This window comes from Telmatherina bonti, assembly GCF_933228915.1.
Source record: "Telmatherina bonti genome assembly, chromosome: 21".
Taxonomy (NCBI): domain Eukaryota; kingdom Metazoa; phylum Chordata; class Actinopteri; order Atheriniformes; family Telmatherinidae; genus Telmatherina; species Telmatherina bonti.
In genome coordinates, this window is record NC_136630.1 from 30,943,241 (window position 1) to 30,956,993 (window position 13,753).

Genomic DNA, 13,753 nt, shown 5'->3' on the forward strand with positions numbered 1-13,753 from the left:
GGACATGGCTGAATGCCTTCTTCTCGTCCACAAAACACAATAAGACATGATATAACACAACAAGACTGGTTGGGTGAACTCCCATGCTCCCTCCAGGACCATGTTCAATCATCAGGACGACACTCTGACTTCAGGGTTCGACTATCCAACGGACCTAGGGCTGGGCGACATGACGATACATATCATCTGGATGATAGAAAATGTCTATCGTTTTATATTAGGTTCTATCGTTCTATCAAGCAGCTTTCTAACAACCTCAGCAACCTCAGCCCCAGAGATAGGAGAGCCCACCCCCGACTCACCACCCCAGCTCTCTCATCAGAAGACATGTTGGTAGGATTAAGGAGGTCTTTGAAGTATTCCTTCCATTGACCCACAATGTCTCGTTTCATTAGGAAACAAAATTTCATCCCTATAAAATCATCCATCCATCCATCCATTTTCCGAACCGCTTATTCCAATTCAGGGTCGCGGGGAAGCTGGAGCCTATCCCAGCTGGCTTTGGGCGACAGGCAGGGTACACCCTGGACAGCTCGCCAGTCCATCGCAGGGCCCCTATAAAATCAGATGTGTCTATTTTACTTCTTTCCCCGCATTCATTGAAGAGTTTAAATTTGCATCCAAACTATTCTGAAAAGAGGTTTTTATTTAGGTCCTCTCTGGTTTATGCTTCATGTTTGTCCTACGGGCTGATACCAAATTACAATCTTATAATCCAGGTTGACATTTCCTATAAGAAATAAATCATCAGGATTATTTATCGTCCGTCATGTTTGGCAATCATCTCACCATCCCTGATGAACACGTGCGGGCGCTTCCCTTTGGCCTGATTGAACAACTACCTACTTCATGTTTGTGACATAATCATCACTGATATAAATATTCTTACAGGACTCGTTGCTTTTTCACACATCCACTCGGCTCTTCTCCTCCTACTCACAAACCTGACCATTACAGATCATTCCTTTTCTCGCCTCTTTGCTCCCCCAGGCAATGAACCCTAGAGATGTCACTTTACTTGTACCCATATCTGCCGCCAACTTGCACACCTCCAAGAGCTGATCCTCTGTGTCTGCTTCTGCACATCTTAACAATCGCAGGGACCGTTGCTTTGATTGTTATTAGACCTCCGTTCAAAGCTCGCCTACTATTGTTGCATTGGTCTTGTTCCCCTTTGCCCGTTTAGTTGCTACTCTGGTGGGATTGGCAGCTGGTCGTCTCGCCAGCTAAGTGTCTTCTTTACGCCGTGTGTGTGGGGGGGCATAAGCCTCCATTTCCCCAGCCTCGTGGCTCTCCTACCTTCACAAGTGACCCCTTCTCATTTGCGCAACGATCTTTTGTAGATTTTATTTCGGCACGTCTACTGCAGGATTCAGGGCAAAAGCCACAACTTTCACGCAAGCAAAAGTTTGATCTGGATGCCGACAAACACACTTATGTTGGTTGTTACTGAGGTCTGACTACCAGTCACTCTGAGGCTTTTATCTGGACTCATCCATTTGTACTTTTCCATCTCCATCATCTGTACCGTTGCCACACATCCCTAATTCTACCGTCATCTTTGAAAAGGTCATCAGCTCCCAGCTTCCACCCAGTGGAGTATTTCATTCAGCATCATGATGGCTGCATTTTATTCTTTACCAGGAGTCAGGCTGTCAGCGGAGAGGCATCAGTCAGGACAAACCACAAAGCGTTCCTCTGTAGGAAAATATATTCGTGATATATATACACACTCAAAAATAGAGGTACCAGCTTGTACCTAAAAAGGTACAAATGCTTGTCGCTGGGGGTGTACTCTTTTGAGAGACATTTCTGTACCCTTCAGTTCTGGTCTATTTTTGTACCTTATCAAGTTCAACTTCACCTTATCAAGTTATGTTTTTTATGTTTTCCACAGCATTAGGCCTGGTCCATTCCACTTAGCAATATTATCTTATCTTTAATCTAGAAATAATCTTCAAAAACTCAAAATACTGACCAGCCATACACTTAGTTTTCAGCATCTGACCTTCATTGTCTGGTGTAGTAAATGATTGTTAAGTAGTCCTACTGTCATCAGTCAACTCTGCTCTAGTTTGTGACATTACAGCCATTAACTTTACATTTTTCAATGCTGCAGGTTCCCTTATGGTCGAAATGGTACAAATTTGTACTTTATGTCACTTTGAACTCTTTTTCGTACTCTGAAGGTGCTTCTGGTCTCTTAAAGACCAGTATTGTACTTTTGAGAGAACATTTCTTTAAAATGTACCTATAGGTACAGAAATGTCCTTATCTTGTACCTCTATTTTTGAGAGTGTAGTTAATGCAGAGGAGAACAAACTGGAGAGTGTGACCCGATGCAAAGGCCAGAATCTTCCACGGAGCAACTCATCTCAGCTCTGATCACACATTTTCATTCCTGTCTTCCTTTCTGCAGAAAGCAGAATGTTTTCAGTTTTAACATCAAATGAAATGACAGATTCTGTGAATGAAACCTGACAGGCCATTATTAACCAGTTAGTTTCCCAGTCTGGCATCAGGGAAGTCTTTCTGATTGGAAATTTAATGGACTCCATGTTAAAGGTCTTCTGCAGTGCCCTGGTTTCATCGCAGATCCCTCAGATTTGACTTTAATCTCAGTCAGTGCTAACTGAGGAGGGCTACTGCCAACATGCGGAGGTCTTTACTGCCCACACACTCTCCAAGTGGTCTTCCTGTGTCGCTCTACAGGAGAAGCTGTCACAGCCAGAGCTGACAGTTTGTTCTTCACAGTCTCAGAGGATGAGTAACCAATCCATCTGAAGCCAGATTATTCAGACACAAAACAAAAAATGAACCAATAAAAGAAGAAGGGCTGGCTTCTCTTCAACAAAACCGCTTCTTGCATAGCGTTTCAGATTTTCATGGCATCTCTCCATTATTTATTTACATGTTTATTTAAACATGCATGAAACATCACTTAGAATCATGTAACGTAAATGCCATGCATCCAGGTTTTATCGCCAAGAATAACCTGCAGCCCCCGTCCCTGGTTGGACTTCCAGAATATAAAACAAGTAAATGAATATTGAACAAGAAGCACAAACCTCTGCCAAACCATTGTAGCTTTCTTTTGCCAGTGATTGTGGGCGTTATCTTTGAACAAGAAGCTTTAATGGTAAAAATAATCCTAATGTCCTTATAGTAAGTGATCTTTAAATAAATTCCTGATCTGGATCACCACCTAAACTCTAAACACTGGTTCTTTAGTCCATTTGGAAGATTTCCTGAAAATATCTGACGCGTAAAACATGGTCTCTGGAGGATGTGGTTTGTCTGTCTGTCTTTCTGTTAGTAACACAACTCCAAATATTACAGACTGATTTTGATTTCATTTTGAGGAAATCATAAAAGGAATAAAAACCAGTGATGAGACTTTGGAGGTGATCTGATCACCACATTGGATCCAAAAATGTTTAAAAAGATTCTTTACACACACAGAGCAGGCACAAATTTTTCTTTAATTTCCGTAGACTTTCCTTTATGTATGCTGAAAAGATGTTTTTCCACCGACAAGAAGGAGTTGTTCTTCCAACTACCCGAGAAGGACAAAGAGCTCATAGAGATGGCTTAACTGGCTAGCAGCTAGCAAGTGTTTCCACATCAGCCTTTCTGATCTGAATCTGACTCCATTTGCACGGAAAGTCTCTTCGTTTGGGGAAATGGGAACGCACCAAATGAATTCTGATTCAGACCAAAGAAGCGACTCGGTCCGCCTACAGATGCAGGCCTCGGCCCGTTTGAAGCAGACCAAATACAGGAAGTGGACTACAAAAAAGTCCCTTCCTGCATGTGGCGTAGCGTTGCATTGTGGGTAAATCCATAGCGATGGCGTTAAGGGTCCGCTGCCTCGTCTGGTGTTCATACTGCGTCCATTGTTGCAGTGGATTTCTGCAGCATACTTGCATAAGACACAATAAAAACCCAAAACAGCCATAGTTTGGTCTCCATGTTTAACTGGCAGGTGGAGGAAACAGAGTTTTCTTCTTCACGCCGGTCTGGTCCTCTCTTTAGCTAGATACTAGTGCAGACCCCGGCCTGTCCTGACCTTGGCGGTTCCTGTGGTAATCTTTGTGGTTTGGATGGATCCCCAGAATTTTCTCGCAGCAGCTTTAAGCCAGATATTGAGGGATGAGTTCATGTTCATGCAAAATGGGGAGGGGTGGTCAAGGGGAATGCACACATGCTCTGTTTGTTATGTGTGAATGTGAGCGAAAGAAAGCTTTTTAATATGTATGAATTGTTTTTATAATGTGAAGCACTTTGTGATGCTCTGAGCATGAAAACTGCTTTACCACATTTTGATTTAATTTAATATATAAAGTAATTTTCCTTCCTTTTCCAGGATCTTAAGAGAGTGCTGTCCTTCCCTCCATACCCTGGGGATTATCTGCATCCAGTGGTGTATGCCTGTACTGCCGTCATGCTGCTCTGTCTGCTCGTCTCCATCATGACTTACATTGTACACCACAGGTGAGAGGAAAGGTTTATGTGCATTAAACATTACTTTTCACAGTGATATGCAACTCTTTTCCTCTTCACAACAATCATTCCACTGTTGATCTTCTTTCAAATGGAACATAGAAGTTAAAAGATTCAGCAGCACAAAGAGAACACAGATTTGACCGTTGTTGGTGTTTGTAAACAAGTCCTGAGTGTGCAGGTGCAAGAAGGCGTGACCTAAAGAGGGAGGCTCCTCTCCAGTATCTTAGGCTCCGTTCAGACTGCAGGGCTTGCTGCTCATATCGGATGTTTTCGTGAAATCCGAATTTTTAGAAAGTCCGTTCACATTTCCGATCAAATGTGACTTGTATGTGATCTCCTGTATGAACCTCATGCGCACCAGAAGCGTCCCGTAGAAGACAACTACGTGCAGTGGGCGTGCGTGTGGCGTCTTTGTGTTTGTGGAAGCAGATATGGACGGCAGCAGAGCATTTGCTATTTTAAACGTTTTGTCCAACCGTAGAAGTTAAATAAAAGTTAAATGTTTTGTCCAACCGTAAAAGTTAAATAAAAGTTAAAAGTTTTGTCCAACCGGAGCCACAACATTGTAAATGGGTTCGTTTTAAGGAGACGTTTACAGAAGAGGAAAGGAAAAGTTTTGGTCTTTGTGGAGCTGTGGCAGCAACAACTGTAGAGAAACGTTCTGGTTCGGAGTCGCAGTCAGGATCGGTGGGAGAGTGATGTGAGAGCATTTACTGATAAAGAGTTCATAAACAACAATCGCAGAATAATGACGTTTGTCGCGTGTCAATGACGCGTCGGTCGGATTAATGCGACCTGACCGTTCAGACTGAAGTCTGCAAAAGATCAGATACATGTCGGGTTTAGGACCACGTATCCAAGCGGCCTGGGTCGCATTAGAAAGTATCAGATTTGTGTCGTTCAGACTGTTAAGAAAAGATCGGTTACATGTCGCATAGTGGCTCAAACACCGGATTGAAGTCACCTCAGCCTGTAGTGTGAACGTAGCCTTAGCTGTTCCTAGGACGGATCTCTTCTGGACGGAGATGTCTGATGTTTCACCAGGTATCTGTTGGAGACACTTTTCCAGTGTGGGGGACACGGCCCCCAGTGCTCACATCACTATGGTTACTACTGTTATTTTCATTCTCCAGGCCTTCTCCAGGTCTTCCTTGAGGCCGTGGTACTTCTCCAGTTTCTCCTTTTTCCTGATATTTCCATCATTGGGGATGGATCCATTGATCACTACGGCTTTCCTCTGCTGCTTATCCATGATCACTATGTCCGCTTGGTTGGCCACCACCATTTTATCTGTCTGGATCTGGAAGTCCCAGAGGATCTTAGCCCTCTCATTCTCCACCATCTTGGGGCGAGTTTCCCACTGGGACTTGGGGGTCTCCAGTCCATATTCTGCAGATGTTCCTGTACACTATGCGGCTACTTGGTTATGGCGCTCCATGTATTCTTTCCCTGCCAGTATCTTGCACCCTGCGTTAGGGTGCTCTAGCTGTTATTTAAAGTACTTAAATGACACTTTTAACTTTGGCTCTGTTCTGTTCAGGGATATTTTCTATTTGTATTTTTTACAGTTTTTTCAGACATTAATAGAGCCTGGATTTTTAATTTTAATGTTTGTGTCTCATCATGTCTCTCCTGTAATATATGCATTCCCTCTCCACCCATCTGTCTCTCCTGGTTAGGGTGGGTCTCTGTTCGACTCAAGCCGGGATACATAATCTAATCAGTCGGTTGGTGTAGCAGTCCAGACAGTCAAAGATAATAAAAAAGCTCATTGCTTACGTGTGTAGCTGTATTTACATAATTTGAATAGTATTAAATATCTGATCTAATTTTCACTCTAATACTGGATGTTATTGTATTGGTCACTGTATGTGACTGACTTTTTTATGTGGGAGAATTTACCTTTCCCTCACTCCTCCATTTAGCTCACCTCTTGAGCTTTTTCTTCCTCTGACAGTGTTTAATTTCCACCACAGTCTGGTTGTTAAACCAGCACGGAGAGCTAGAAACTGTCCATCTTTATAATATCTTCCTTTGCTTATTGTTTCCAGTGTGATCCGCATCAGCAGAAATGGCTGGCACACTCTGCTCAACTTCCTCTTCTACACAGGACTGACATTTGGAGTTTTTGCTGGAGGCATCAACCAGATCAACTTGCCTTTTGTTTGTCAAATAGTAAGTGTAGTTTTACCATGGTAACATTTCACATGCACAGTTTTCCTCTGAGTATGATGGACTCAATAGAACTAGGAGCAGCTAAATTCAGCCAATAGCAGAAGGAAATGGTTTCCCTGAATTAGACTCAAAGACACGTTATTAACCTATAATAACAGCCTCACAGATCAGCTCATCAATAGTCTATACCAGGGGTCACCAACTCCGATCCTGAAGGGCTACCATCCTGCAGGTTTTATTGTTTTCCAGGTACAACACACCTGACCCAAACCAATGGCTCATTAACAGGCAGGTGCAGATGATGACAACAAGTTCTTGGAGAACCTTTTCACTTGGATCAAATGTGTTGTACAAGGGAAACACTAAAACCTGCAGGATGGTAGCCCTCCAGGACTGAAGTTGGTGACTCCTGGTTTAAACACATAAAAAGGACTAACTTCCGAATAGCTTATGTTGCAATTAGCACAAATACCTTCATTCATCGGCTGCAGTCGGCTGTTCTACTTCCATGGAAGAAGGTTCATCTTTCTGGTCCAGGGGTGGAGAGGAGAGGAAAGAGGGTCAACCGGCAGCAGAACTGTGATCCAGGATCAGAAGAAGACGAGAAACAAACACAAATGAACGACAACAACGTCAGATGATTTTACATGGAAACTAAAAAGAGCAGAAAGGATCCCAGTGCATCATGGGACATCTCCCAGTACATCATGGGACATCATCCCAGTGCATCATGGGACATCTCCCAGTGCATCATGGGACATCATCCCAGTGCATCATGGGACATCTCCCAGTGCATCATGGGACATCTCCCAGTGCATCATAGGACATCTCCCAGTGCATCATGGGACGTCATCCCAGTGCATCATGGGACGTCATCCCAGTGCATCATGGGACATCTCCCAGTGCATCATGGGACATCTCCCAGTACATCATGGGACATCATCCCAGTGCATCATGGGACATCTCCCAGTGCATCATAGGACATCTCCCAGTGCATCATAGGACATCTCCCAGTGCATCATGGGACATCTCCCAGTGCATCATGGGACATCTCCCAGTGCATCATGGGACATCATCCCAGTGCATCATGGGACATCTCCCAGTGCATCATGGGACGTCATCCCAGTGCATCATGAGACATCTCCCAGTGCATCATGAGACATCTCCCAGTGCATCATGGGACGTCATCCCAGTGCATCATGAGACATCTCCCAGTGCATCATGGGACATCATCCCAGTACATCATGGGACATCATCCCAGTGCATCATGGGACATCATCCCAGTACATCATGGGACGTCATCCCAGTGCATCATGGGACATCATCCCAGTGTATTATGGGACGTCATCCCAGTGCATCATGGGACGTCATCCCAGTGCATCATGGGACGTCATCCCAGTGCATCATGGGACGTCATCCCAGTGCATCATGGGACGCCATCCCAGTGCATCATGGGACGTCATCCCAGTGCATCATGGGACGTCATCCCAGTGTATTATGGGACGTCATCCCAGTGCATCATGGGACGTCATCCCAGTGCATCATGGGACGTCTTCCCAGTGCATCATGGGACATCATCCCAGTGTATTATGGGACGTCATCCCAGTGCATCATGGGACATCATCCCAGTGTATTATGGGACGTCATCCCAGTACATCATGGGACGTCATCCCAGTGCATCATGGGACGTCATCCCAGTGCATCATGGGACATCATCCCAGTGCATCATGGGACATCATCCCAGTGTATTATGGGACGTCATCCCAGTGCATCATGGGACGTCATCCCAGTGCATCATGGGACATCATCCCAGTGTATTATGGGACGTCATCCCAGTGCATCATGGGACGTCATCCCAGTGCATCATGGGACATCATCCCAGTGTATTATGGGACATCATTTTGGGTGAATATGTTGTGTAATAGTGAACTTAAAGAAGTTTAATTTTGTTGGGTTTAAGCAAGATTTAACTCGACCGCCAGCATAGTAAAATAAAGATAAAGAATTGTTGCAGGTCACGTTTCAGGCGTGTGTATCTGATGAACTGTGTGAAATGAGGTGAACGGTGTGTTTTAGAAAAATATCCAGACATGTTGTTATAATATCAATATAATGAAAAGCTTTGAAGATGTTCACATGAAGAACTCTTTCTAACTGGAGTTTATGTCTTCTGTGAGGTTGGTATCGTCCTCCATTATGCGTCTCTGTCAACCATGCTGTGGCTCACATTCACCGCCAGAAACATCTGTAAAGATGTGTCCAAAGATCCACTTCGGTCCAAGGACCGGAACGGGCCGGTCCAGACACGAACCAAGCCCACCATCCTGAGGTAAACTCCAAGCAGGTTCTTTACCTTCTCAGCAGGGTGTTGATCATGATTCCTTCTGTAACTAACAAAGTCTTTTGATAAAATAATAACTTTTATTTTTATTCCGTGGATTGAAGTAGAAGATACAAGATGTAAAAGTGCAAAGATCTTTGCAGCTGTTTGCATCTTTTGTCTCGTTCCTACCCAGCACTTTGACCTCTGTTGGCAGGTTTTATCTCGTCAGCAACGGGATTCCTATCATTATCGTTGGAGTAACTGCAGCGTTTGGTTTGGAAAACTATGGCAGCAAAGATGATGCTCTGTAGTGAGTATGTTTTATGTTTCCTGTATTCGTGTCTCCATTAAGGTTCGGAATGACTCAAATGAAAGTTTCTCTGTTTGTGTCACGTGAAGCTGCTGGATGTCCTGGGAAGCGAGCCTGGGAGGCTTTTATGCCCCGATGAGTCTGCTGGTCTTAGTTATGGCCATCTACTTCTTGTGCACCTACATCCAGCTGAAGCGCCACCCAGAGAGGAAGTATGAGCTGCGGCTTCTGAGCGAGGAGCAGCAGCAGTTGTCGTCCAGCGAGCTGACCCATCACTGCCACTCTGACGGTGGGGGGGCTTCAGGGCCTGCTGGGGACTGCACAGCACTTTCCTCTGGCGTATCGGTCCTGGCAAATGAGCACTCCTTTAAATCCCAGCTTCGGGCCACGGCCTTCACCCTCTTCCTGTTCCTGGCTACGTGGGCTTTGGGAGCGCTGGCGGTCTCACTAGGACACTTCCTGGACATGATCTTCAGCTGCCTGTATGGGGCTTTTTGCGTCACTCTGGGACTCTTCCTTCTCATCCAGCACTGTGCTAAACGTGATGATGTGTGGAACCATTGGTGGGCTTGTTGTCCATCCAAGTCCAAGACAGAGAAGGAAAACGTTGACCAGAGCCAAAGGCAGGAGCTCCATCAGCCACACTGCCACCTGAGCTCTCCATGCTCAGGAAAGCTGCCGTTATTTGCCCCCCACCTTTTACAGAGCTCTTATGACAAAATGACACCACCTCCTCAGAGTCCCACTCCCAGCCACTCAGGTACGTGCTGCGTGGCTGTGATGAGTCCTGCATCCCCCGTCCCGTCCTTCATAGAGCCGCTGCCTTCTCCACGTCCACAGACGCTTCCAGACGAACTCCCTCGTCCAACTCTCCCCCTACAGAGCTGCCTTACTGACAGAGCGAAGTCTCGCTCCTTCAATCGGCCACGCCCATGCCTCCAAGACTACCGTTCCCACATGGCCTCCCTCAGTATGGACGGGAGTGTGCACAGCTCCCATCTCGACAGCCCTCACGCCACTGGTTCACCTTTAGGATGCAACAGCCCACACCCAGACCTCCAGCTGCCGTGTCCCAGCCCTCAGCTGGAGAAGCAACTGGCGCCTTGCCATGCTTTGCAGCGTCAGACCTCCTGCCACAGCATCCAGGACTCCATGACTTCCCGCCACAGCCTCGGCCACAACATGCACGACAGCGTCACCTCCTGCCAGAGCCTCCTCCTGCCTTCTCATGGGGTGCATACCTGCCAGTGGCACCTTTGCGGCGCTGCCGATCTCTCTTCCAATGCCAGCTGTTGCGAGAAATCTGATCCCTTCTCTTTGCAATACCAGCAAGACCCCAATGCATATGCCTGCCGGCCAAAGACAGCAAGCAAAGACAAGGAGAATCATTGTCTGGACGTGGAGCACAGAAGCTTCCCAAGAAACACCTTGCCTCGGCAACACGCCACTGTCAGCCGCCGAGGAGCCATTGGCCGAAACCGGAGTCTGCAAGAAGATGGCCTATTTGGTTCAGACACAACAGGAAATATACGTACTGGTCCCTGGAAGAATGAAACCACTGTGTAGTTTCCTTCTGCTCGGAGCAGTATGACTTTGGAAGGTTTCGGGTCTGCTTGCCTTCAGCTTTGCTCTTAAATCAAACGTCAAGTTTTCACTGATTTAGTTTTACCAGCAATGTTTCAGATTCCTTTAAAAAAAAAAAAAGCAATACCGTTAGAAGGTTGCTAATCAGTTTTTGTAAATATCTTCATTTGCATCAAACACAAAGTCGAATCTGTTAAAAAACTCTGAGACCCTTAAAGCTGCAGCTGCTCGTTAGCTGTTTCTTGCTAACTAGCAATGTTTCAGTAAAGCTCCTTACATAGCAGGAACTTTGCTCTTGTTCTCGAGGCCGTGAGAACAAGGAAAAGTTCGTTTTGGTCCATTCAGTTCATACTCCACTTGGAGCTTCATCACTGCAGGGGGACGTCTGTGTTCATGAATCCACTTGGTTTTTTCTTATTTAACTAGAAACTTCATCCGCGACAGGGCGGAGCTGTGCATGCGGCGGCGTCCGTCTTTTTACGTGCCACATGTGTACATTTTTGTCCCTTTTCACCATCTCGATCAGCTGCTCAATGAAACTATCTGTTAATGCATCAGCAAAAATGTGCAAGTGACCACTGTCCACCTCACGCTTTTCTGCGTTGACCACGCCCACCTCAAATGTCCGACCAATCACACAGTACTTCTTGGAACCCTACAAGAAGAAAGTTCTGCTCACCTGATGTACCGAGAAGAGGCTGAACGTTGTTCCCAATCCCGTCCGCAAGAATGAAGTGACGTCACTTTGTTCTTATGGCCTCAAGAACAAGAAAAACTGGATGGAACCGGTTTCTGACAGGAGGGCTCAGCGTATGAGAAGATGTTACCGTATGAATCCAACATGTTTCTTTCCATGAGTTTCCAATCATTCATCACAGCATCCAGGCTCCTCGGACGTTTCACCACATCCCTCCTGTTCATCCTCCCAACCCTTCCAGTCTGACACGAAGGATACCAGGCCACTTACTGGTCCCATTCTTCCTTAATACATGGTGAACAAACACAGAACCCCGATCCGACCACGTATCACCAGAACCCTGATCCGACCACGTATCACCAGAACCCTGATCCGACCCCGTACCATCACAGAACCCCGATCCGACCCCGTACCATCACAGAACCCCGATCCGACCCTGAACAAACACAGAACCCCGATCCGACCCCGTACCATCACAGAACCCCGATCCGACCCCGTACCATCACAGAACCCCGATCCGACCCCATACCATCACAGAACCCCGATCCGACCCTGAACAAACACAGAACCCTGATCCGACCCTGTACCATCACAGAACCCCGATCCGACCCTGAACAAACAAAGAACCCCGATCCGACCCCGTACCATCACAGAACCCCGATCCGACACTGAACAAACACAGAACCCCGATCCGACCCCATACCATCACAGAACCCCGATCCGACACTGAACAAACACAGAACCCCGATCCGACCCCATACCATCACAGAACCCCGATCCGACCCTGAATAAACACAGAACCCCGATCCGACCCCGTACCATCACAGAACCCCGATCCGACCCTGAACAAACAAAGAACCCCGATCCGACCCCGTACCATCACAGAACCCCGATCCGACCCTGAATAAACACAGAACCCCGATCCGACCCCATACCATCACAGAACCCCGATCCGACCTGGTAGCATTACGGAACCTATTCATGATTTCACTCATTTTTTAAAACAAACTTTCCTTTCCTTTTTTTCATGTGCTGTTGTGAATTCCTGCTTAGTTAATGACCTACTTCTCATGGCACGCCGCCACATGGATGAACATGAACGTATGAAATGAGGATGAAGAGTACAGATCTTTACCTCCTGAGCAGCAGAGCAAACGTAGTGCTGCTGCTCCCTTAATGATCTGGACCGTAACACAGACCAGGGTCCAGGACCGGTCTGATGCAGATGTAAAGAAATGAAAAATCAAGATGATATTTTGGGTTTAAGGTGTTTACTGGTTTTGGAGAAACTGCAACGAGTCCAGTAAATCAGACTCAGAACCTGCTGTGAGTCACTGCCCAATAGAAGACAGTAAGGTCCGAGCATGTGTCATGATTATATAATCCTAAATCCAAATCCTAAATCTAAATCCTAAATCCAAACCTCCACACAAGCAGCGAGAACACATCTAGTTTCCAGTTTTTATTCAGTTTTACTCACTAGAAACAAAACAAATTAGATGGAAGGTTCAATATATTCAGTCGTTGTAGAAGTTTTAATCCAAACAGAACCTGAAGTCCAAACCAGTCTGGCTGACAATAACTGTTCATACAAACCAGTTTATAAAGTAATGACGGAGATATGGAACCCAACGGACTGGATCCAGTCATCCTAAACCTTTGCCTGAACCAGATCCAGGAAACAAGAACTCCATTAGAACCAGAACCAGGAAGGAAGACCTCTATTAGAACCAGAACCAGGAAGGAATACCTCTATTAGAACCAGAACCAGGAAGGAAGACCTCCATTAGAACCAGAACCAGGAAGGAAGGAAGACCTCTATTAGAACCAGAACCAGGAAGGAAGACCTCCATTAGAACCAGAACCAGGAAGGACAAGCCTGATTCTAAGTAAGCATTATATCTAAAAGGTTTTCAACATGTTTAACATTCACAGCTTCTGATTGGCTGCTGTGTAACAGTGTGGCGGTGTTCCAGGTTAACTGGTTCCAGGCTAAGTTGTTTTAGACTAACTGGTTCTAGGCTAACTTGTCCCGGGCTGACTTGTTCAATTTTACCCTGGTTATAGACTGACTGGTCCTAAGCTAACTGATTCCAGGCTAACTGGTCCTAAGCTAACTGGTTCCAGGCTAATTGGTTTCAGGCTAACTGGTTCCAGG

The 13,753-nt window shown here is 45.9% G+C and overlaps 1 protein-coding gene across 1 annotated transcript; it reads left to right on the plus strand.

Annotated features, from left to right (window-relative positions):
- Positions 1 to 4,372: 4,372 nt before the first annotated feature.
- adgra1a (adhesion G protein-coupled receptor A1a) lies at positions 4,373 to 10,880 on the plus strand (the record flags this gene model as incomplete). The annotated part of the gene is made up of 5 exons (XM_079260480.1): positions 4,373 to 4,494; positions 6,558 to 6,681; positions 8,859 to 9,010; positions 9,219 to 9,314; positions 9,404 to 10,880. The coding sequence occupies exons 1-5, from the start codon at positions 4,445 to 4,447 to the stop codon at positions 10,878 to 10,880; spliced, it is 1,899 nt and encodes a 632-aa protein (XP_079116606.1). The 5' UTR covers positions 4,373 to 4,444.
- Between the last annotated feature and the right edge of the window lie 2,873 nt (positions 10,881 to 13,753).